The 25332-nt window shown below is 31.4% G+C and overlaps 3 protein-coding genes across 5 annotated transcripts; 2 read left to right on the top strand and 1 right to left on the bottom strand.

Moving 5' to 3' along the window:
• The first annotated feature begins 1544 nt into the window (after window positions 1–1544).
• Window positions 1545–10077, top strand: LOC133194598 (MAM and LDL-receptor class A domain-containing protein 1-like). Its single transcript, XM_061330529.1, has 6 exons — window positions 1545–1814; window positions 1964–2173; window positions 2356–2441; window positions 5551–5680; window positions 6213–6388; window positions 9973–10077. Exons 1-6 carry the CDS (start codon window positions 1550–1552, stop codon window positions 10054–10056), a joined length of 951 nt encoding a protein of 316 aa, XP_061186513.1. The 5' UTR covers window positions 1545–1549; the 3' UTR covers window positions 10057–10077.
• A 2245-nt stretch (window positions 10078–12322) lies between these two features.
• Window positions 12323–17835, top strand: LOC133195690 (leukocyte surface antigen CD53-like). The gene is made up of 9 exons (XM_061331607.1): window positions 12323–12646; window positions 13051–13117; window positions 13439–13639; window positions 13986–14060; window positions 14216–14314; window positions 15379–15469; window positions 16247–16398; window positions 17179–17262; window positions 17737–17835. The coding sequence occupies exons 2-9, from the start codon at window positions 13052–13054 to the stop codon at window positions 17833–17835; spliced, it is 867 nt and encodes a 288-aa protein (XP_061187591.1). The 5' UTR covers window positions 12323–12646; window position 13051.
• LOC133195689 (U-scoloptoxin(05)-Cw1a-like) lies at window positions 14004–23607 on the bottom strand. Of its 3 annotated transcripts, none has more exons than XM_061331605.1 (4): window positions 23437–23607; window positions 20841–21011; window positions 19112–19143; window positions 14004–14036 (listed from the first exon to the last, which is right to left on the bottom strand). In XM_061331605.1, exons 1-4 carry the CDS (start codon window positions 23498–23500, stop codon window positions 14019–14021), a joined length of 285 nt encoding a protein of 94 aa, XP_061187589.1. In that variant the 5' UTR covers window positions 23501–23607; the 3' UTR covers window positions 14004–14018. The 3 variants fall into 3 exon arrangements, with proteins under 3 accessions (XP_061187589.1, XP_061187590.1, XP_061187588.1); XM_061331606.1 differs by lacking the exon at window positions 14004–14036 and adding an exon at window positions 17972–18849 and having other exon boundaries at window positions 23437–23606; XM_061331604.1 differs by lacking the exons at window positions 14004–14036; window positions 19112–19143 and adding an exon at window positions 17972–18849 and having other exon boundaries at window positions 23437–23605.
• Window positions 23608–25332: the final 1725 nt, after the last annotated feature.

Below are 25332 nucleotides of genomic sequence, written 5' to 3'. Positions count from 1 at the left end.
TATGAAAAAAGTGTTTAAATAAGAAATGTTCTCATATAATAAATATATGTAAAATAAATCTGAATGATTGCTAAAAAAAACAAAGGCAGTATATACATTAGCCTTTTTATGCATGAAAACATGATGTCAATATTATTCCTCCATTTTTTTCTTAAGGCAGTATCGTGATACAGTGGGCGGAGAAAGGGGGACGGGGGATGAGCTAGAAGCAACTAGTAAAAATCAGGTTATAATTATGTCATGTGTCATATTTGATTTCAACATATGTAAATATATGAAGTTTGCATGTTTGCATAAGGCTAAGTTTAATCACATTAATTTTTTTCTTCTTTGTGGTTTAATAAACCTACTCTTTGAACTCCTGTTTTTAATAAAATCAATCAAATATTGAAATCAGGAGCATTTAAATGCCTTATACTGAGCTATTATTTCATACTGCATCACAAATATCCACTCACGTGCTTTTGAATCCGAGTTTTATTTTTATCCTAAGTGCCACTTACAGTAATGAGAAAACGACAGGCATAAATAAGTAGAAAATACTGATAGATGGAACTTAAGATGCATAGTATATAGCCGTCATGAAGTACAAGTAGATTACAAACTTGAAACATGACTGAACTAAAACAATATATTAAAATATTTAAAATTTCTGATTTTGCTTATACACAAATCACATTGGTGTATTAAAAAAAAAAAAAAAAAAAAAAAAAAAAAAAAAAAAACTACAGTCAATTTGAATTGGCCAATATTCTGCTTCCCCTTTTCGCTAAGAGAGAAGGGTTTAATTTACAATGAGTATAAAAAGTTGTTTTTTTTTTTTTTTGTTTTTTTTTTTGTTTTTTTTTTAAATCTATTATTCTTAACTAGGAACATTAAGAAATTTAGGATGAAAAAGGTGAAGACCATGAAGTGTGTTCAACTTTAAACACCGATGATACAAATCGTGAACAGGGAAAAGTATACACCCACGGAAACACCAGAGCAGGGGTACATAGGTACGTGAGTACATATGTTGAGTAAGGATCCCCTGACGACAAGTTACACGCGTCTTAAGCCCTCTGTATCAATCAGGTAAACGGAGAATTCTGTAACAAAATCAGTGTCTGTCCCATCCCCACACTTTTTTCTGAACGTAATTTTTTACTTTAAATTCAGCATAAAAATGTTCATTGAAAGACTGTCCCTGTCATATGGTTTAGTTGATAGCTTCTTTTGATCGTCTAAAGTCAGAAAAACATACCTGTATGAAAGAGAAGTGATAGACTCCGAGGTGTCATTTATTTTGTGTTCCTTGGGATTCAATGAGACGATATATGAATGAAGATGAATAGTCCCAATTTGTAAAACCTACCTCTTAAAAATTCGTACAACATATTTATAGTCTGTGCATTAATTTGGATAAAAAGTTCTTGATGATGAAAATATCATATAATTCCCTTTCTTCCTTATTTCACACATCAAATTAAATCACGTGACTAATTTAAATACTAAGAGGAATATATATACTACTTTGCTTCCCTTCCTGGAAAATGTAAATTTCTACACGATGGAGAACACAGCCATATTAAGTTTATTTTACATTTTTCCTCTTCAGTTTTACAGCCTGCAATTTGTTTTTTCCCAAGCAATTTATGAGGACGAAAGTAAGTTCCAGGGACCGTTTACAAAGAATTTGAAATCATCAGTATGTGCAGAAAATGTGCAGAAATGTGGAATTCGATTACATCAAAGCCAAGCTGTGCAACAAAACATGTCAGATGAATTATCAGAATATAAATCTAAGCTAATGGAACTGAAAGTTGTGCAAAAAGGTACATATTAATATTCCTTTTTTTCTTTTATTATAAAAATTATTGATACACTTTCTAGTGCGCCATATGCAATAAGAGAAACTTCTAATGCAATAAATAAATTGAAATTTTCACCTTTCCAAATGCTGTTTTTTCTTCCTCTCTTAAAGGATTCCTGTCTTGGACTGTACAGGATCTGTGTAGAAACATAAAGCATTTTATTTTCGAAGACTTGGAACTTTGTCCTTTTTATTACGACTGCAGCCAAAAAAATTCTTATCTCCAGCGCTGTCCAGTTCCTCAAATGTTTTCTGACATAAACTTAAAGTGTCAAGATCCAAGCACTGTTAACTGTGGCTCTAGGTATATACCAGACGGACGTAAGTAAAATGAACAAGATGATATGACTGTTATTTGAACGCTGATAAATTATGATATGCAAATCTGTATTTTTTTTTTTTTACAATCGTATCATGTTTATCTTTTTGGGGTCGGAGTAATTTTAATTACAAATATGTACGAAAAGTATTTACAGATTTTTTCTTCTATCTTTAAAACAAAGATATGTGCGACTTTGAAAAAAATGATGAGTCCAGTTGCTTCCTGGTGAATTCAAATTCTGATACATTCGACTGGACAAGGAACACGGTAAAATATGAAGAAAAAAAATTAAATTATGATTTTTTTTGTAATACTGAATAAACTCAATATTGGCTCTGAATATACATATGATTAAAACCATGTGGTTGGTGTAAAAATCAAGTTTATGCAATAAATACTAAAAACTCTTTTTTTACGTAAATCCTTTTTTGGACGAATCACATTTATTATTAGTTAAATAATATCCATGATTTTACAATAAATTTGATAAAAAAAAAGTTTGTATTGATCATCTTAATACATATACATGTACAATAACACTCAGTTATTCTTATTTCTATATTTATGTCTTTTCCATTTGCTAGTCAAAGATTTTTTTTATTGAGTGTGGTTGCGACCCCGATTTTCCAACTGAATTGCTTTCTGAGTTGCTATCGTGCTAAAGTGTACTCAAACATGCACAGAAGTGCATCTTTTCATGGTTAATGACAGGAATTCATATAAATTGGATTATTTAAAGAGAATTAGAATAACCGATAAATATCTTTAAAAGTAAAAAATTCTACCGAAATGTTACACAAAATCTCTAATGACTGGCATCCGTCTGGTCCTGGAAAAAAGTTTTTCGAATAGAATCAATATAAGAATGTGCTTCTATGTACTTTCATTGCACGTGCAACAGTTTTGGCTATCTTGAAAGTTATAATTTGCAAAATCATAAACACTTTTTTTTTATTTGAGCACCATGGCTTTCTGTCCTGCAGATAGTACCAATGATTAGCTAGCCAGATTTTGAATAAGGAAAATCGTACTGATTGATAGATTGATTGTATATTGTTTTACGTCCCATTCGAGAATTTTTCAAGAGACTTCACCATATAGCAGTGAAGGGCTTCAAATTTAGACCTATGCTCGGCATTCAGGGCCATTGAGCAGTGAGGGTTCTTTATCGTGCTAACGCCTGCCGTGACACAGGACCTCCGTTTTTAAGGTCTTCTCCGAAAGACCCTTGACTTTCACTTCAATGTACCGGGCGCTTGGCGAAGCAACAGTAACTACCCATGTTAACGTCTTAGGTTTGACGCGGCGCGGTGAACGAGAATGGAAACCGGGCCTCCCGATCACGAAGCGGACGCCCCAACAATAACCTACCGTGACCGGTAAAATCGTACTGATAGATGAGTGTTTTGTGCTCATCTTTGTTGACTGTAGTTTTCACATTTCTATGTCACAGTGTTTTCTTTACTAACCTTTACCATATGCTGGTTTCTTTCAAGTACTTATCCTAAAGGCTATTAATTTAATATCGAAGTCGTCATTTTCCTTTGTTTGCATTCTTCATAATTTTTCATGATTGATACGTAATAAATATGCCAATGTCTGAAATTTTCTGCAGTCAATCCTTTGATAAAAGATATGTGCTCTTAATTCTTTACATTAACACCAGTCCTTCAAATACTCGGAGAAACTCAGACCCTCAACACGCATCATAGCGCAACCCATCAAAACAACATAAATGCTTTTATTAATTTGCTAGTCAAATAATTGACAATGGGTTCTCGCCAATGTGGCCTTGGAAACCATGATTCCGTCCATCTCATGAACAGCAATATTTATTTTCGAAGAATATATTCCATTTAAAAGAGCTTTCTTTTGTCGCAAGAAAAGCGATATTTAATCATTTACAAGAGAATGTTTTTGACTTGAAACTATTTCTACCACAGGAGAATTCAACTTTTTGCATGTAAACTTTAATGAACCGAGGGTACGGGGTAATAACAATCTTTAGCTGATTGTTTACTGGTCAAAGATCAAGGTCAATGACCAAATTTTGCCCTACCTCAAATAAAATATGTTGTGAAATTATTATTATGAATAACACTCTGTTTTGGACATTTATTGCGAAGATTTAATTGAACATTTATGAACACATAAAATGGTAAATTGTTATTTGGTTGCTAAAACATTACTAGGTTAAGAATACAGTCTGGAGCCATTATTAACTTGATTGCATTTGACTCTTCCGCACATGTTTGGACGCTTACATAGATTTGGTAATGTTTAAACATGCCACTTTTTAAAATCTCAAAACGCTCCGACAAAGTTTCGACAGAGGCCACAGTAAAGTAATTGTTGTTTTACATCCCCGGTCAGGAAGGTTTTTTTTTTTTTTTTTTTTTTTTTTTTTTTTTTTTTTTTTTTGAAAATCCGGTAAAAAAAACAACAAAAGTTTGTCAAACCTTTAATTATTTTCCCTGTATTTTGGCTAAATATATATCGAATTCTTGTGGTTTATAAGGCTTCAGAATACTAAACATTTCATAAAAAAGGAAGCAAATAAAAATATCTAAGAAAGAACAACTTTAAAGAATTTTAAGTGGTGTTGTCTCATCTTAATGCTAAGTAGTAAATTGCACTTTTTTAACGATAAAGGTCTTTGAAATTTATTTTTAAAAAATCACATTTTGTGACATCCTCCTTTCTTTGACATATATTATTCAATATTTTGCCAACTATTGAAAATGCTTTTTTTTTTCGGACTGGAGGATACCTTTTCAAAAAAAAAAAAAAATCAAGGAATGCAAAACAAAGATTATATTTACCACGGTCTAATTTCTTCTCACAAAACAGTTGTTATGGTGATTGAAACATAAAAGTCAATTGCTGACAACGTCAGAAGAAATATGACGTTAGCGCGTTTAAAACCTTAAGGTGAAAAACAGATGTAATAATTTTGGACCCATATAAAACATATGAAATATAACACTTTGACATAATCAAGTAAAGTTCGAATAAATTATTTAATGCTCAATTCTTTCAATATTTCTTCATTGATATGTTTGAGTTCTTTTAACACATTGGTCTCAGAGTTCTGTCAGACCGTATTTCACCGGTAAAGTCCACGAAAAATAATTTATACCCCTCCTGGTCCCTTTCATACTATTCATGTACTTGAAAAGTTCATTTTATATGTGATGGTACATGTACATTAGATGTAAAGGTTATTGGTTCAATGTTTCGTTTACATGAGCAATTCATGTAAACGAAACATTGAACCAATAATCTTTGCATCTTATGCAGTACCATGTGCCATACATTTAAATGCAAGGTTTCACCATGTGTCACATGTAACAACATTTTTTAAAATCAAATTTAGGGATCTACAAGTTCTTCTAATACAGGACCAAGTTCAGCATACCATGGAAAATATTATGCATACATTGAAACATCCAGTCCAAGAAAGTCAGGAGATAATGCAGTACTGGAAAGCAACAAAATATTTCAAGGTATTTCTGAAAATAGCCGTAAAAATTAACCTTCTTGAAGTGCAAAAAAGGTGTCAAATAGCCTGTCAATTATTATAGATCAGATCATTCAATTCTTGCCTCATTTTTTTCTTAAATCAATTGAATATGCTACAATCAAGCGTTTATTCAGTATCGTCTTTTTTTAAATAAATATGTTCCCGTATGATAGGACAAAAAAAAAAAAAAAAAAAAAAAAAAAAAAAAACAACAACAACAATAAAACATTGGAATGAACCTAGTGATACATTTATAGAAGATAAAATTTAATGCATGGTCACAATATTCAATATTTTGCATATTAATATTGCATCAAAATTATTCTAAAAATGTACAAAACACTGTTTGTTAAAACTTTATTTGAACAAACATAAACGATTCTTTGTCTAGACCACTTTTAACAAGGGTATTAAGTTTTGGATAATAGGTACATGTTGTTATGTCTTGTTGCTAAAATGTTTTAAACATCCAAATTTTTAGTATGAAATTTAAGATCCTCCTCTATATTTTTCAGATAGAACTTACTGTCTTAATCTTTTTTATCATATGTATGGATCTGATATTGGAAACCTTATAATCAAAACCAAAAGTGATTATGTACAAACTGTCCTAAAGAAAATATCTGGTGACCAAGGATATAATTGGAAAAGAATGAGCAGTCTTGATATCACTTTGAATGAAAATACAAAGGTAAAAAATCTTTTTTATTTAATTTACTAAAACAGAATTGGAATGAGATTCAAAATAAGCATTGAGAAATACTTAAGGATTTTCAAGTAAGAAAAAATCTTTTGTCTGTTTAATGGAACATTTACAGCATTACATTCACAACAATGAGTCCTAAGGTAATATCATCCATGTTAACCGCTTAATATTTAAAATGCTTGATTGACATGCTCCCCTGTGTTTGAGACGGTATAAACTAATATTTGGGCTTTTGAAGTAGATTGGCCCCACTTGTTGGGCATGGTGTGGAATATGGACCTGCTGAGCATAATCCCAGGAGTAGTGCAAGGTGGTTTGAACTGACTGTGGTGGGTTACCTATTAAAAAATTGAAAGGTTTTTGATATACATAAAAGAAAAATCAGCGACAAGACTGGTACAATTTCAGTCTGACAAAGCTGAGATTTAACATTTTATTAAAATAACTATTACAAATTACCTGCTTTAGCTCTTCATCACATTTAGAGCATTGAAGTCCATCAGAATTTCATAGAATGTCAAACATGTTATACATGTTTCTGTGCCATTAATGTACATATACGTTATGTTCTACATATAATTTTAATGGGTTACAAATATTTGTTTTGAAAACTTACCTGAATCTTGAAGAGCAATTGGCAATTCCAGAAAATTCTGTTTAGCTAGTTTGACCTGCTCACGATAATAGTCCCTTTGTTCTTTGGCAAGCTGAACATGTTTATTGTACTCTGAAAGTAATTGCTCTTTCTCTTCCTCAGCAAAATTACCACTTTTTGAAATTCTATTTGCAAATTCCTGACATTTCTGACACAAATCAGTACAAGGTTTTGTAATAACTATATTTGGAACACAGTTCCTGCCATTGTCTTTGAAATGTTCGCAGACTTATGCTGTATTTCATTTCTTTAGCAAGACTTTCATATTCTTGGTGTATGTCTACAGTAGATTTGTCAGATGGTAACAAAATAACTTGATGATTCTTGTAATTGGGAAGTCTACCTGGCAGAGATAGGGCATTGTCCGTGGCGAATTTCATCAAAAATGTCTTGATCTTTACTGAATTCTGGTAGCTCAGTGCATGTTTTGAAGCTTTACCAGTCCCACCATGAACTCTAGGAGACAGTCCATCAACATCAAGAGGGTGTGCGATGGACTGCAACTTTTTCCTCTCTATACCATGAATAAAACAAAATGTCAATCTACATACCCGTTTTCCTTTGAAGTAGAATTCTTGATAGGGCCGTTCTCTTTCTTTTGTTCTGTGTTTCTTTGCTTGTGTATGAACACCTGAACGGCGATGGGAAAAAAGTTCCGCTTTTATAATCAGGTCAAGTTCATCCTTGCTGACTTCTTTACAGTGTTCTCGGAATTCGATTGCCGATTCCAAGTCAATAACTGTACTGCATGGTTCACCATAGAACTCCCTACATCCACATGTATCACTTCTAAAACGGGTCTGGGCAACATACTCCCGTGTGTCCTCATCTGATGGTTCAATATTTACAAGGTCCACGTCTTCATCATTGCCGGAATCAGATTCAAAGTTTTCTTCAGAACTGCTTTCGTTTTCGATCACATTATTATTTTCATTAAAATACAATTCATCTACAATGTTTAATTCTTCAATGAAATTAAGATCTTGGTTATCTAAAATTTTTTGTGGTATAGAACACGTACTTCTTGTCTCCTGACTCATCTTTTCGCTTTAGATTGACCGCCATATTAGATCACCAATGAAAACAAAAGAAGGGGAGTAAATCGGAAACTTCCGTTTCAATGTTTTGGCGCTTAATTTAAAACTAACGAAAGAAAAAAATATCATTGACAACTTTTGGATCAGACGACATAGCTGATAATTAAATTACATTGAAAAAAAAAAAAAAACAATTAAATAAGTGAAAAAACAAAACAAACACGTGTCTAACGTTTTTAGCGCGCCTTGCTTGTTATTATGACGTAAGTTTGATAGCCAATTTCTCATTATGACGTTTGCCGCATCTGGCCCCTTTTTCCCAGTCGCGGTCACATATTACTGTCCCCTCACTTACAAAAGACTGTTTTGGTCCATCCATCTGTCCGCAAAATGGGGGTAAAAAACGGGTTTTTCTTAAAAAAAAAAGAAACTTGTTCCATGAAATCCTTTCACATTTTTCGAATCAGCCATTTATATTTCAGAATTTTATTGAGAGTGTCCTGTGCAATAAGTTCACGGAATTCAATTTTCACCCTAGGGGCGATTAGGGGTCAAAACAACATTTTTTATCTGCAAAAAAACTGTTTTCCTGAACTCCACTTACATTTTTTGCAGTAACAAACTCATCTTTTGGAATATGATTGAAAGTGTCTTGTAGATGTGCAAGAAGGTTTTAGCATTTTGAATTTGGGGTGTCATAAACATAAAATGACTTTTTTTTACATAAACATAGTTCCTTCAACTTTATTTACATTTTTCACAAAAGCACAGTCATATTTTGCAATAAATCTGGATGTGTTCTGTAGATGTGCATTTCTCTTTCGGAATTTAGATTTTCGCCCTGTGGGTGTTTGGGGGATAAAAACCGACCTTTTGTAAATTATAGAATGATCATGGCTTTGTATGCTGTTACATTTACCAAAACTTAAAAATGAATTCATTAAGAGGCAATCCCTTAGTGCGGGTATTACTGTCTTATTACAAACATATAGTTTTTTATGCTCCGTTAATCGAAGAAACGACGGTATATATATTTTGCCCTGTCCGTCCATCTGTCTGTCTGTTTGTCTGCAAAAACTATAACCTTACCCTTAACTTTTGATTGGTTGGAGCTATGTCTCTTTTTTCACATATGTATTCCTTGTGACAAGACCTTCCTCTTGACCTCTTGACCTTGTAGTTTGAGTCACTTTTGCAACAAATTACCCAACATTAACCTTGGCATAACTTTTGAACAGTTTGTGCTTAGGCTTTCATATTCCACATGCGTATTTATCGTGACAAGAAATTTCCATGGGTGTAAATATTGTTGACCTTTTGACTTTGACATTAGAGTTTGATCCACTTTTAAAAACCTTTAAACTTGGCCATAAATTTTTAACAGTTAGTACTAAGGCCTTGAAAATTCAGAGGCATATTCCTTGTGACAAGACCTTAGATACGAACAATTTTTATCTTTTTACCTTGATTTGGAGTTTGACCAACTTAAAAAAAAAATTAACCTTCGCCATAACTTCTGAACAGTTGGTGCTAGGGCATTTAAATTTTGCAAATGTATTTCTTATGACAAGGTCCTCCCCTGTGCACCATTAATTTTGACCCTTTGACCTTGACCTTTGAGTTTGACCCACATTTAGAAAACATTAATCATGACCATTGCTTTTGAATGGTTGGTGCTTGGGCATTCGTATTTACCAGGTATATCCATTGACACAAGTTCTTTCTTTGGGTAGCAATATTTTTGATCTCTTGACCTTGACTTTGGAATTGGACTTATATTTGAGAAACATTAACCTTAGCTATAATCTGTCATACGGGGGCATCAGTGTTTCACAAACACGTCTTGTTTTTTTTTTTTTTTTTTTTTTTTTTTTCAGGTTTTGATCGAGGCTACAAGAGGCAAGGACTTTAAGGGTGACATCTCCATCGATCTTGTAACCCTCTCGCCTCGGAAATGTTAGAAGTCTTAGAGCCAATATCTATTTTTTATTGACGATGATATTAAATTCTGTAAAGAATTCCATGAAATTGATTTATAACTTGTTTCGATGTTTCTATTAATCGTTTTATTTATGTGAATTTTATGCAGATATGTACACTGAAAAAAATGCCGAGTATGTAATTAGAATGTTTCTGTAGACCTATCATATTCTAACACAATTATATCTAAATGAAAAAATAAAATCTCAGACATGTCTTATATGAAAGATATTTTATATCAAAGATCCTTAGTATCACATTTTACTGTAATTCTGTAAGATTTCTATTGTAATTAAGAAAACAGAAAAATGATCTCTTGTGCATCGTATCTTAATTATTTCTTTTATCCTACTGCACTTCTTTGTCATCTTTTGATTGATGATTGTTTGTTTGTTTGATTGATTGTTGTTTCACGTCTCTTTATTTATTTATTATTATTTTTAATATTATTATTATTATTATTATTATTATTACTAGTATTCTTATTATTTATTTGTGATTTCACCAGATACGACATAGACCTTCAAAGTTAGACATTTACTCGGAACTCAGGGCCTTGAACAGTGAGGAATGTTTTATAGTACCAACGCCTGTCGTGTCAAGTGGCCTTCATTTTAATGTCTCCTTCGAAATACCCTCGCAACTTTCATTTCAAAGTACGCAGCGTATTGTCAAAGAACAGTTATTATATGTACCTATATTTTACCGAGTAGATAGATAGATCTATTTCAATATGTAGGGTTCACGGTGGGTGTGACCGGTCAACAGGGGATGCTTACTCTTCCTAGGCACCTGATTCCACCAAACAATTGAGAGGATGGATTGACCAGCGAAATCCCCTGACCTTATATTAATCCAGTAGAGTTTGCTTGGGGCATGCACCAAACTCAAACTTTACCAAAACAAAATCAACCTAACACGCTCCGTAAACTGAAATTGCTCTTGGTAAGGAACAGTCGAGGATTCCACTTGATAACTTCCGAAACATTATTAAGAGTTTTCTAAATCGATGTATTGATATATTGAGGGCTAGAGGTCGCAAGTCAAGATAGTTTAAACTCTTTATCCTCATTAAATCCTAAAAGTTCTCTTTTGAAATCCTCTGTTGATGGATATTGTTCTCTTTTATTTTCTAATTGATTGCTATTCTGTTTTTATTATCAGACATTTATTAGTGTTCACGTTAAATTCATTATTTTTCCACTACATTTACAAATACATGCATGTTACAAAAAATAAATTTCTCTTGTTGGCTCTTCACTTATTTTTTGAGGTGTTTTATTTTTCTGATTATCCTGAAAAAATTAAACAATGCAATTGAATATGTAAAGAAATAATATAACACACTCCATAAAGTAATTTAGAAAACAGACCATGAATTTCAAAGATGGTAAAAATGGTAAAAATAGGCGACTGAATTTCATTTCTGGCATTTTAAAGAATCTTTTGGCTACATTTCTTTCCTAGTGGCTTATACTTTATACACCCTGCATTTTTTATTAAAAATTCTTTTTTGGGAAATAAAATCAAGGTATAGAGATTTCCTGTTTTAGAAAAAAAGGATAACTAACCATTGGTATACTTCTTGTACGTATTGATATAATTGCACTTGAGGGCAGAACCTGCCTGGGAAAAACTTGATTAACCATATCAAGAGTGACGACGTAAATTCGATGCTGTTTCTGACAAACAGTATACAGATATAAGCATCAAGTATTATACTAGGGAAATACCACTTTCAGACTACGGCATAATTAGCCAGTGCTAAATTGGACATAAATATGATGTTTTGACGGACATGAATGCATGTAGTACAAAATTATATATATATATATATATATATATATATATATATATATATATATATATATATATATATATATATATATATATATATATATATATATATATATATATATATATATGATGTTTTAAATGATTATTAATGTTTAAATAAAAAGCTATTTTTAAAGATTGTAATTTTATTAAATGAATCATTAATTTTGAAAATGTATTATGAAATAAAGGATATATACTATATCATATAGAAAAAGACATATTCCAGCTTAAACCTATTTTCATCTTCTTTTAATGAGCATTGGAAATCATACATGAAAATAAAAAAAAAATAACCGGAAATGCTGAACACAATGTCGGAAATAAATTGCAGTGAAATTGGTTCTGCATTTTGTTACAGTATCGTGCTGTCGTAATTTCACTGCATACATCATGTACAGTTGTATCAATTATCTTCCAAGGCGATTACAAAAGCAAAGTCGGCATTGTCCAGGCACTTCTGCTAACATAAACAATATACTTTCCTGAAGGCTAAGGGAATGAGTATTGATGCACTCAAAACACGAAATGAGAGATAAACATTGATTGTGAAGATGCTGCAGACGAATGTTTCCATGGAAACGACCCATGGAGTTTTAGCTTATTATAGAGAATTAGCATCAAAAACTGTTACGGCCGTGCTGTTTAAAATTGTCTTACATTATTAAACAGTGAATCGAATCAGTTAGAGTTTTCAGATCTTGGGGTTACATAGATATGCAGAGGTTGAAACAGGTATGTACAGCGTTTAGTTTGTGTTTACATGTTTCATATAAATAATTTTCTTTCATTTAATTTTCGAAGCATTAGAATAACATGATCGATACAGCTATTTAATGAATGTAATTTTTACATAGGTAATTATTTATCAACAATATTATAGTGTCTAACTTGCATTCCCGTAACTGAATTCAAATAACAAACATGGGTATAAAATAAGTTATTTGATGAGAAGGTAAATACAAGATTGTTTTACATTTAAACTTGTTATTAAGACAAGTATATTTCCATCTCACATTCTGCAAACACCTGTTAAATATCCAAGACACGGAATTCTATAATTATTCCAAGAGAAAAGCTTCTTTCTGAAAGGTATTTATCCAATATCTGTTAACATTGTCCTACTGTTCTGTTTTTAGTATGGGGCTTGCTCGCTGTGGAAAAATTGTCAAGTACTCAATGTTTGTAATCAACCTACTGACATTTGTAAGTAATCACAAATAATCTCTCAAGTAATCCGCTCTGATTCCCAGAGTGATATATGATATTATACGTACATGAATATTAATTAAGTGATGCTTTTTGGGGAACTCTCGTTTGCTTTCTTTAAATAATGGTTATCTTTATACCATAAGAGAAAAGGTTGCAAAAATAAATACATGTACAAATCTTCTATAGCTATACTGTACGGGATTTCCCTTTATAGTCATATAATTAAATAACAGTAAAATTTCCCATTGTTTCTGTGGCGCAGTTCCCAAGTATTTATATACATGTATTTGTAATCATAATGCTCTATATTTTTAGTTGGGTGGTTGTGGACTTCTTGGATATGGCAGCTATTTGAAAGATAACAACATATCCCTGTTTGGTATACTGACAATTATTTTAGAGTTTGTGCATCTATCTTTACCATGGATAATCATAATTACGGCGATTGTCTGTATCATTGTCTCTTTCCTGGGCTGCTGTGGTGCCATCAAGAAAATAAGGGGCATGTTGACAATGGTAAAGTTTCATTTCTTACTTATCGACATTATCAAAGTTCAGATTCTACAAAAATGTAAACTTGCTTCAACATGTGAGTCGTCTAAAAAGCACATTTTTCTTGATTACCATAACAAAGAATATACACATTTCGATATATTCCAAAAATTTAAAAAAAAAAGAAAGAAAAAAACAGCAATTTTTTTAAATTTAAATATAGAGAGACAGCATCACTAAGATGAATAATCATTTTGCTACTCAATTAAAGTTCATTGGAACCACTTGTATACTGTATAGTCATATATGGAATCGAATTTAAAGATGTGCATTTCTGTTGAAGGTCAATTTCTTGTATTGTTCTTTCTAGCACTTTCTTCTTCTTCTTGCTTTGTTCCTAGCGTTAATTGTGGGAGGAGTCCTGAGTTACCAATATAAAGAAACAGTGAGTAAATTTCTGGATATAACAGATCATCAAAATTTGTCAAACTTTATAATTTGTCAAAGTGCAAAATTAAAGGTTTCTTTTTCGAAAATGATTTCTCCTTAAGTACCCGAATGAGTAATATATGTGTGTTAATCTTTTTTTTTTTTCTTTAGATAGAATCATCTATTGTGTTGCAAATGGAAACTTCTCTAAACAACTCATACGGCGTGGATAATTTCGTAACTCATGCGTGGGACCAGTTACAATCCACAGTAATATACAGGCAAATCACCATTTTCATCTTCATCAGCATTATCTGTATCATCAGTTTCAAGATCTTTTTTTATAGAAACGTATACATACCCTGTTGTTACTGCATCATCAAGAGCACTAAACTTATTACTTAAAACGCAAGACACAGCGGTGATTTAACTGAATGTCGATACAACTTTATCACTGCGATCATGACCATCAAAAAATTTAATTAACTTGCCCTTTGATAAAAAAGAAGTAAAATTAATTTATTACATGCTTTGAAATATAGATTACTAGTATTTAAATTCAAGCTTATTGATTTTGAATGATATTAATATGTGATACTTAAAATAGATAAATGTTGAAGTAAAATTTTGAGGAAAAAATACTTTATAACTTGCTAAGGAAAGTACATTAATTTGTTATTTTAAGAAATTGGACGAATTACCTTTATAAAGAATGATTAATTAAACTACCTGAAAATTGTCAATCGGTTACGTATTTCAGAATCTACGTAAAGAATGCCTTGAGACAGATTCGAGACAAAAAAATTGGGGGGGGGGGGTTGCATTACTATTAACAAAATACAAGTTTTCAGACCAATCTATTAAACATTTTTATAGATATTTGTTAAAATTTGCTACTATTGCCTGGAATTTTTTAAAGTATAGTGCACAGTTGTTTGATTTAACTATAAAAATGTCTTTCAATTTTTTGGATGAACTATTCACCTGCCAACTCGAACATTTCTACAGAACATTACTTCGATCTGAATATAAAAGTAAATATCACAGTACCATATCATCATCCTCATATTATCATTGTCATTTTTCATCTTTATGTATAAAACATCTATAAGACAAGGATGCTTGTGAGGATATTGCAAAAAAAAATCCCATTTGAATCTTTAAACATTATTACTTTAAAAATCATAAAATTGTTCGCAATTTTAGTTTTATAGTCTTCTGTATTTTGTGAGAACTCATTCTGGACACACCCTTTGTTTCCATACATAATACATTTTAATGAATACCTACCGGCCTGATGATTATTTACATAAAATGTTTTTTGGTATTTTCAGCTTCATTGTTGTGGAATAGAAGGAAATGAAAACTCGACTTACTCCTGGTCATTTTATAAGAAATCCACAGACTGGTATAAAAATCAAGTAGGTAAGTATCTTTATACAGACAAACGATATGTTACACTTGACTCTTGATCTAAACTGTCAACTACATTGTACATAATATATAGTGGGATTTACATTTAACAAGGAGAAACATTACAGTTTACTATTTGTATTATTTTCTGTATTTATGAGACTGTTCACTGTTTGTTATATTCACCTTTTGCATCCTTTAAGTCTGAAATTCAGCTTTTCTTCAAGCTACAGAGTATAACAAGATTAATGCATCTATTAGCTCTTTTTATCATGAAAAGTGTTTTAGGACCCTCATACAATGTGTACAGTTCACAAGCAGTAAAGGACGTCACTACTTGTAAAATTTCACACAATAAATGTGCTAAGAAATTCAAAGCTTTAGAAATAAGGAAATTCATTTGCATTATTCATGTCGAAACCACATAAAACACGTCAATAGTGGATTAAAGAAGTCTTTCATTAACGGCTACACATAACGGTAAGCTTAATTATGAAACTCTGAGCTTGTTGATGATTACAGTAATTTACTGATGGAAAGTAAATGAAAATGCATGTTTGCCCCCAAAAGTACCTTTTTGTGAAACATCATTTTTGTTGTTAATTCAAACATATATAAAAAAAAAAAACAACATTTTAATCTGAACGCATATGGATATGTTAATAAAAACAAGACTAGTGTAATTTTACCGGCAATATGTAGAGTATGCCCATCTTATGACAAGGTCAGACTTCTTGCCTGTCATTAAATAGAGACTCATTATCTTTGCTGTTTTGTTTAAATTACAAGGACGTCTACAATATGTACCTGAGAGCTGCTGTAAATATCCAGATGATACGAACAATGTGACCAAATGTATAGGACTGCAGAACAGATACAAGGCCCCGGTGATGGGGCCTCCTGTCTCACTGACAATGCAAAATGACCAACTTTTTACTCAGGTAAATACTAAATGCATACATGCACACTACATTCCTTTTTACATTAATTATTACGCAGGTGCATGTACAAATGAAGTTAAGGGTGTTTAAAGTTGAGATTTTACTTTTTTAAAAAATAAATAATCAGGACTATACACTACTTCTTCAATCCATTTGCAAGTGTCTCGTATTAAAAATGTCAATGGTTGAAAATGCATTTAGTAGTTACCATGATAACGGTTGATCTCATTGACAAATAGATCAGAGAGATGGATTTTCTACGTGTAGTAAAAGAGTGGGGGCTTTTTTTTCTCTATCTTTAGGGAGAGTTTCTTATTCCCATAATAAAAACAAATACACCTTTTTTCGAGAAATTTTTAATCACAGGAAAATATTTGTCTCGGAATGATTCACTTTGCAATGTTTAAATGTTTGTTTTCGCTTTGAAATGCAAATAGAAGTTCAAATGAATAAAAATGATTACAGGTAATGAGATAGATTGTGCTAATTTTTGAGTGGCTAATTTTTGTTACCACTGAGGTGTAGAAAAATATATTTTTCCAAAATTCAAAATAAATGAAAACCTTCTTTATAGATTCTTTTTTTTTTCAAAGAAGCTTTCATTGCTTGGTTTTAAATTGTATTTTAGAATATGACCAGCATGGTTATTACAATACAGTGTATTGAGTAGAGTTTGAAAAAATTAAATGAACCACACTGAAATTAAATATTTTCTAGATTTGTTTTAACAAATCAATGTTAAAATATACAACAGTAATACAAAAATAATGCTATTTATAGGGATGTTGGACAGTGCTTCTAAGTCTTATAATTAATAAACTTTGGCTAGCCCTGATACTAATAACAGTTTCGGCTTCTCTCATGGTAAGTTATCTTTCTTCACAATAAGAATAAACTATTTTTTTCGTCAAAAAAAATAACATTGCCAACCTAGCAGTTTCATACTAATTTTTTCAATGAAAAGGTAATGTAATACATGTATCATGTCAATCATTAAACAAAAGAAAATGAAAAAATCAGAGGAGAATCCGGGTCTTGCAATATTTTTCTTTTGCAAAGTAGATTTTTCTTGTACGAAATTGATTTTCTCTAGAGCAAGAAGATTGATATGTAAACGAGATTGTGATTTTAATTTCACAAGTTAGATTTAATGACCAGCGTTAGGATGTTTACCTTAGACTTTTGGCAGAAAGCCAAACTATTTCTCTTCAATCTAGGGTCAGAATATCGTCATTATTGAACAAATTATGTCAGAATCAAGGTAATTTAAACCTCAGATTCTGATTTATATATGCATCCAAGCCAACAAAATCAATTAATGCTGGTTTTCTCTTCCAGTTAATTGGAATGATAATGTCCGTGTGTTTGTGCAAAAGAATAGAGGAACAGATTTACGAAGAGGATGAGGACAGGTTTCAAGAATTCATTTTGTCATAAACACACAGACTAAGCGTCAATCAAAACTATTCAATCTGATTGTATTTTTTCATAATTATTTATCCTTTTCAATGTGCAATTAATAAAGGAAAGTATTGTTAACACTACTGTCTTAAAAAGATCAATCAAAAGTACATGTTAATGTGGAAAAAATAATTAAGCATTATGCTTGTAGAATTCATATTGAAATTAACAATTTTCAAAATTATCTTCAATACATGTACTTTAAAATATACCTCAACAAATATGGTATGCAAATCACAAGTGTACCGATTGAATTTAGCAATAACTAGCAATTACCTATAACACAGATGGGAAGGAAATATTGAAATACACATAAAAAAGAGTTCACATGGAAATGAATTAGAATGAGTATACCTATTTCTTATTACAAACAAAATCAATACATTTTGTCAGATTGCTTAGATAAAGACACATTTTGGTTCATTTTTGTTGCTTTCTTTAAAAAAAATCAGAAAGAAATTAATTATACAAATTAATTTTCATTATTTTGTAAATGCTTTTTTCAAATGTAAGTGAAATTTTAAAAAAAAATGTTAAAACCTCTGAAATATAATAAATGAGCAGTTGAATCACGTGTTGTTTTCGTGCTAAAAAGCGATTTCAAATACTGATTTATGTATATTACAAAAAAATATGTTATAGATTGTCATGTCAGAAATTTATCATTCTCATTTGCACTCAATTTCCCATCAAACTGACTACAATGATAGCACTGGTAATAACATGACCATTTTGTACTTGTTATGCTTGTTAATATCCTGTATTGCGTGCATCCATTTTAAAAGATGCAACACAACCATTTACAAATCATTACAGCAGTGATTACATGAAGTGTATCTGCCATTTGTCTGTATCCAGCATTGCATGCATCTGTCTCACAAGAAGATACACATCCGTCATACAAAACATTCTCCAAATTAAATTGATTACAATTTGTATCCAAGGACTCTATAGAACAGGAACGAATTATGGTTTCTGTCCCGTCTACAGCTGAAAGTAAAAACAATTGAAGTGCTATTTAATGTTTGATAAAATGCACAGTTGATAACTTGATCTCTCAGATTTTTAAGCAGAATAATCCAGAACAATGGCATATTCAAAAGTACATGCAAGTCTATCGCCACGTGTTCGTTTGGTTGTATAAACGAGTGATGGTGAGTTAAGACGCATTTTTCTTCGATCAGAAATTTTAAATTCAACAGACCAACTTGTCAGATCCAGACAGTCTTTTCAACTATCCTTTTATGCTTACCAGATTTGAATCAATATCTTGTCTTTCTTTAACTGAAAGATTGAAATGATTAATTATGTCTGTACAATTGTTTATGTACCTAAAGGGAAACCTTAATAAGAAACTTGCAGAAATATGATAGATAAGTAAGCTATTATTAAACCTTGCAGTGCACGATTTATCATCGATGACAACAGACTTAATAAGGTACTCGGGGAAGAGTGATGAATAAAATAATATATATATGGAAAGATCTAAATTAAAGACTGGTAGCTAAGATTGAACCAACAGCGGTATCGCATATATAAGAAAGCCTCTTATGGGATATTGTAATAATCTTCCTCCTCGAAGTTTTAAATGTGTCGCCGTTATTCTGTATTAGGTAAAAATCTCGGCAAACAAACATCAAGTGAAACCAATAAATTTGAAGCAAATTGCGGAATAGTATGTCCAACATAATACTTTTCATTACGATATTTGAGCTTGAAATAAAAGATACCACAGAGTCTGACACATCTGTTTCATAGTTGGATATTTTACTAGAAAAAGACATGAACGGTAATCAAACAACCAAGCTTTATGATAAACTTGATGACTTTAACTTTTCAATCGTCAACTTCCCTTACTTATGAAGCAATATACCTTCATCACCTTATATCTCTCAGTTGATTCGATACGCAAGAGCATGCTCTACGTATGAACAATTTCTAAAACGAGGGAAGTTATTGACAAACAAGTTGATGAAACAAGAATATTAACAGTTTCTTTTAAAGTCATCATTTCGTAAGTTTTATGGTCGATACAATGACCTTGTCAGCAAATACAATTTATCATTAAGTCAAATGCTGACTGATGTTTTTCATAATGATTGTTAGACCATTATTTACACTGAATTGTCGACGGATTTCTCCGTTATTTCCAATCATGACAAGGAGCACACGGCGGGTGTGACCGGTCGGCAGGGGATGCTCACTCCTCCATGGCACCTGATACCACCTCTAATGTTTTAGAGGTCCTTGTTTGCTCTATTCCAAAATCTTTATTGTTTAATGGACTTTTGAGCTTGAAAACTGTTCGTTATCTCCATATATTTCATCATTGTATGAAGATATATAATGTAATGTTTCTCGTGAAATATATGGAGATAGTGAACAGTATTCGAGCTCAAAAGTCCATTAAACATTACAAAGAAGGAGCAGAGCAAACACCTATGTAACTGGTGATTATGTCCCTATTTTCAGAAAGTTTAAGGTTATCTCCATGCTTAATTAAGTACAAAGTACAAACTGTTAGGTAATAACATTGATTTTACATATATTCCCGTTTAATTTGGTATATTTTTTTTCCTGTTATTGCTATTTAATATGTATTACAGCTTTTAAAGTTTTGAGAGGCAGTTATACCGTAAACTTATCTTTTTATTGGGAATAACCAATCTTTTTTTCTTTCGTTGCTATTGAATTCTACCGAAAATGAAAAATTGCCGTCTCCTTTAATACCTAGGAAGATATCTTAAATGCAGTAATATATCTATTCATTTTTTTCTGTTGAAAACCTGGTTTTTTAAAGTATTGTTTTTAATTTCTCTATAATTTCTAAAATATCATTTAATTTTATAGTCCATTATTCTACATTGTATAACATGTATAACAAAGGTCAAGAAAACAATGGATTATGTAACATAACATTCAAAATGTTATTTTATTTTTATGAATTACACGAAAAAGTACTCATTAAAATTTATACTTACAACTGGTGCCTTTGATCTTGGTGCAGTACCTCGCAGGAAAAAGTCCGACCCTCCCGTCCCGCCCCTCCCCACAGTCTATGGTCAGATTATTGTAGGCTGGATGGAAGGGGTCATGACAGGAAGGATCGCTGAAGTTTCTGGAGGAACATTTGTAGCAATTTATCGCAGCAACTATATTAATGTAAGAATTTAAAGTCAAAGAAAACTTAAACGGTAGATATTATTAATTAATGGATTAGCTTAAATTGGCTTATTTTCACATGAAAAAAAAAATCCACGTAATTAACAGTTTTGAATACTGATTTCATTATATGTAATTGTTTCTCTTTTAATATTATTATGCATTTTAGAAGTAATAATTCTCTTGGATCACTATTCATATTTATGACTTTTGAATGAAATTCTGTAACAATGCACTGTCAATGTACTTGACTTTTTCAATTTGTGTCTCTCTTTTGCATTTTCTCATTCTTTTAGTAATATCTGCAAGGGTTAAATGAGGGTCGTATTTCCAAATTTCCTAAGGCTTCATTTCCCAGTTAAATATCATTTATTGCCCTAATACATTATTATTTGCAGATAATTATTTTTGAAATATCACAAAGAACTGAGTGCGTGGTCAAAGTCTTACGGAATATTTTCGCTATATAAATCTCCCAATCAGAGAGCATTATGCTGAATGATTTTAGATAAAGTGTAATCAATGATCATTTCGCATGCAGGTTTTCGATAGATTCACATCAAGTCACCATCCCAATAACAGCGCAGTGGAACACGTTTCCGGTCATGTGTTTATTGCAAAGACACCAAGCAATACACAAAACGAGAGATCGAATTGAAGAAGAAAAAACACAATTTGCGAAACATGCTTGAAATGATTCAGAATGTGGGCCTGTAAGGCCTCTAGAGTTAATCGATTTAGAACAGAAGTATAACGACCTATTAATAGAATTAAGCTTTTGTGCCATCAAAATAACATGAATATAAAATTCAGCAGGGAATTTGTTTTTTTTTCGATTTTGTAAGAGAGTTCTATGTTCGTTAATAGAGTCATATATAATTTATATTTCTAAAGGTATAGAATGTATTTGGATTTTGTTTTACTGTTTTCATCCTTTATTTTTCTCCTTATTTTTCGAGGATATCTCGCGAAAATTGTTATTGACAGCAAATATCAACACTCAATTACCAACTCTGTTGCATTGGAAAGCTCTAACTATGACATATAATTTTGTAAATTATGCTATGTATACTATAAACAAAGTCCAATAAGTCATCATGAATCAAGGAGCAAAAAATATGACCATCTCTATATACTGGAATTGGGTGCATCTGATATTTAACCTATGACGCGCTGCTGTCCGATTTCAGAGAAGAAATTAACAAATTCTTTTCGCACGTAGAAATTTTAAACCATTATGTAGTATGTCATAGAACTTTTCTGCAAAATGTACTTTTTATCATTTTATAAAAGCATTCAGGTATAGTTTGTATTGCAGTATTGGAAAATTGTAACTAAAATAAAAGACATAGTTATGCTATATTTTGAGCGCTTGTAGTCTTATACTATCCAAATTTTATTCGAACACTGATTTCCTGTACAAATTTATTATATTTTAATATTTTACATTATACATAAGGCTATAAAAATGAACCGTTTGAGACTTCAATGTAGAAGCAACATTTTTAGAAAATCTGATGGAGTCATATTAAGTATAGTTTTGTTTTGTTTTTAATTAATGTTTACATGCACTTGTATACTCTTATAAATCATTACCCGTTAGATGATAAACCATTATCGAGCAAACATTCGTATGCGTGTAAAATCGGAATCCTGTCTGCTGACAATGTTCAATAGCACGCCATGGCCACGGGTTAGTTAAATATTTATATCTCATTATTGCTGTAGTAGTGAAGTTTTAATTGATTTTTGTTCTCTGGGGTGTTATGCCATGCTCAAACAAGGATTACTTTGTACTTTCGACATGTCGCTATCGCTGTTAAATAGCTAGGCCTTTGTATCAAACATTACATGTAATTGATTTAAGTACTGTCGCCATGGGTGTTATTTTCATATATGCGAAGAAGTAAACTATATACATGAAAAGGTACACATGGTGTTAAGTATTTGAGAGAGAAATGCGCAGGGGCTATTGCAAACATTTTTTTTAATTGAATTTTATGTTAAATTCTTGAGGAAATGTAGGTTGCAATATTATATTATACTACTATAAATAGGTTGGCCAGAACTGTTTGCTTTGCTCTCATATGCATAAAACCAAATTAAAGGTTCAGTGTTATTTGTGTGTAATGTTTGCACAGATATTTTCAATTCACAAAGATTAAAGTTGCTAATTAAGCTATTCAAACGAAATTTTTCATTGATCTTAATTTTAAAAGAATGAAAAATATCAGAAGATTGCAGAATATCCCAAATTATCTGAAAAGAAATGTTCTCAGCATTGAGAGATGCATTCATATGAGCTATATGCAAAACACATGCCATATTCTCGGTGAAGGTCGTAAAAAAAATGCAATGCACATTGCTTCATAGGCAAAGAATTCTTCAACATTGAATTAAACAAAAAACATTTACCTGCAACACAAAGCTCAGAGAAAGTAAATAATCCGAAAATAAAATTCATCAGCCACCAGCTCATCGTTGTGTTTTGAACATCATATATTTTACTTTAAGTATCGGCCATCATGCTTCAGTCTTGTATATCAGCAGCTTTCGTCTGCTAGCTACAGCATCACGTGATCAATCAATGGCGGGAACTGGGGAACGGTGTCAAGTACGTAAAACATTGCTGTCTAGGATTGGAGAGAGCTCGAGGTCAAAATCCTTTCCATAGATATATATGCATAAAATTATATATTTTATATAACAATTTCATTTACAAATTACGTGGTCACACTGCATATATATCAATATAGAAATAAAATTATAAATATACCCAATCCTTATTCAAAGTATATACATGAACAATCGATTTATTTATACAAAGAGTACACACAGAACTCATGATTAAAGATCTAAAATATACAGATATTCTACAAACTGATGCATTTTGAAAATGTATTTTTTTTTTCATTTTAAATTAATAATAACACATCCACTAATTAATGTAGAAAGTCCATGTTAAATATACATATTCATGAATATCTGTACATTTAGATATATCAAATATTTATTTTTTCTATCTGATCCAGGGAGCTCCAAGCACCCCAGGTGAAGATATATTCGTGAGGGCCTCTGAGGAGGCATTACTTCTACATTGTTTGTTCATAGATTATTGCAATAAATAATTTAAATAAACAGCTCTTTATTTCCTGATACATGAGATGAGTTTTAACTTGTTATTCTCCCATTATCAACTTGTTCATCATTCTGGATGGTCTTCTTTTTTTTTTTTTTTCGTTTTCTGAAACGATGAGAAACACATTGGACAATTCTGATCTGTTGCTTTACTGTGCCCGTTTCAAATTAAAGTGAACCTAAAATTTACTAGATGCTGTCATAAAACAGTAATACCTGCATTTAGGTGTTTGCCTCTAAATGTACTCGCCTTTGTATATGGGTAACAAGCTTAAGGTTTTATGTACAAATCAAAACGAAATTTTTAGACCCCCAATCGCCCCAAGGATGAAAACTGAAATTCAAAAACCTTATTGCACATCTATAGGAAAACACCAATCATATTCCAAGAGCTGGGCTGGTTATTGCAAAAAAATGTTAGAGGAGTTCAGGGAACTAGGTTTTTGTAGAAAAACTCTTTTTTTCCTCCAATTGGCTAATAGGGTAAAAATAAAAATTTCGAAGTCTTTTTGCACATGTTCAAGGCCCCACCAATTACTAGCCCATGTTGTATATTTTGAGAAAACAAGTCTCATAAACAGAGCTTGTTAGTCATCAGTTTGCTCGAATTGTAATTTAAAAAGTTTCAATTTCTAAATGAAAGAAATGAGGAAACTCGAGTTTGAGAAAAAAAAAACCTTTTGTTTACTCGTACTGGATATGAAACCTATGTTTACATGTGAATTTCCTGAACAAGAATGTCAGATCGATGTGGTAGAAACACATATAAACCGGGTATATTCTACAAATTATTACTTTTCCTTGACAACCTCAGCTTGTTTACTTTTCTTGTGACATTATGTAATTTAAAAATTTTCCTTGTGGCTTGTAGTTTTTTTTTTCCTTGTGAAAATGCATTTATAATCAATACGTTGTGTTGTGTTCATAAAAACAAAAAAGAGCAATTTAATTGAAAAGGTTTACAGAGACAGAGTTTGTTTAGCGATATAGAAGACTGTTTCTTCAGGTAACAATTTATTGTAGAAATCTGAAACTAGAATTCACATTCATGTGCACAGAAATTATTTGATTTTAACAAAAGTGTATGCAATTGCAAAAGACAAAGAAGGGATTATCTTTATATTTTGGTATGATTTATTGCACGTTTTTATTTTGAAATATACTTCATTACAA

The sequence above is a fragment of the Saccostrea echinata genome, unplaced genomic scaffold, assembly GCF_033153115.1.
Source record: "Saccostrea echinata isolate AGI-Se365-2 ecotype Australia unplaced genomic scaffold, CSIRO_AGI_Sech_v1 ptg000029l, whole genome shotgun sequence".
Taxonomy (NCBI): Eukaryota; Metazoa; Mollusca; class Bivalvia; order Ostreida; family Ostreidae; genus Saccostrea; species Saccostrea echinata.
This window is presented reverse-complemented; position numbering and strand designations above follow the sequence as displayed.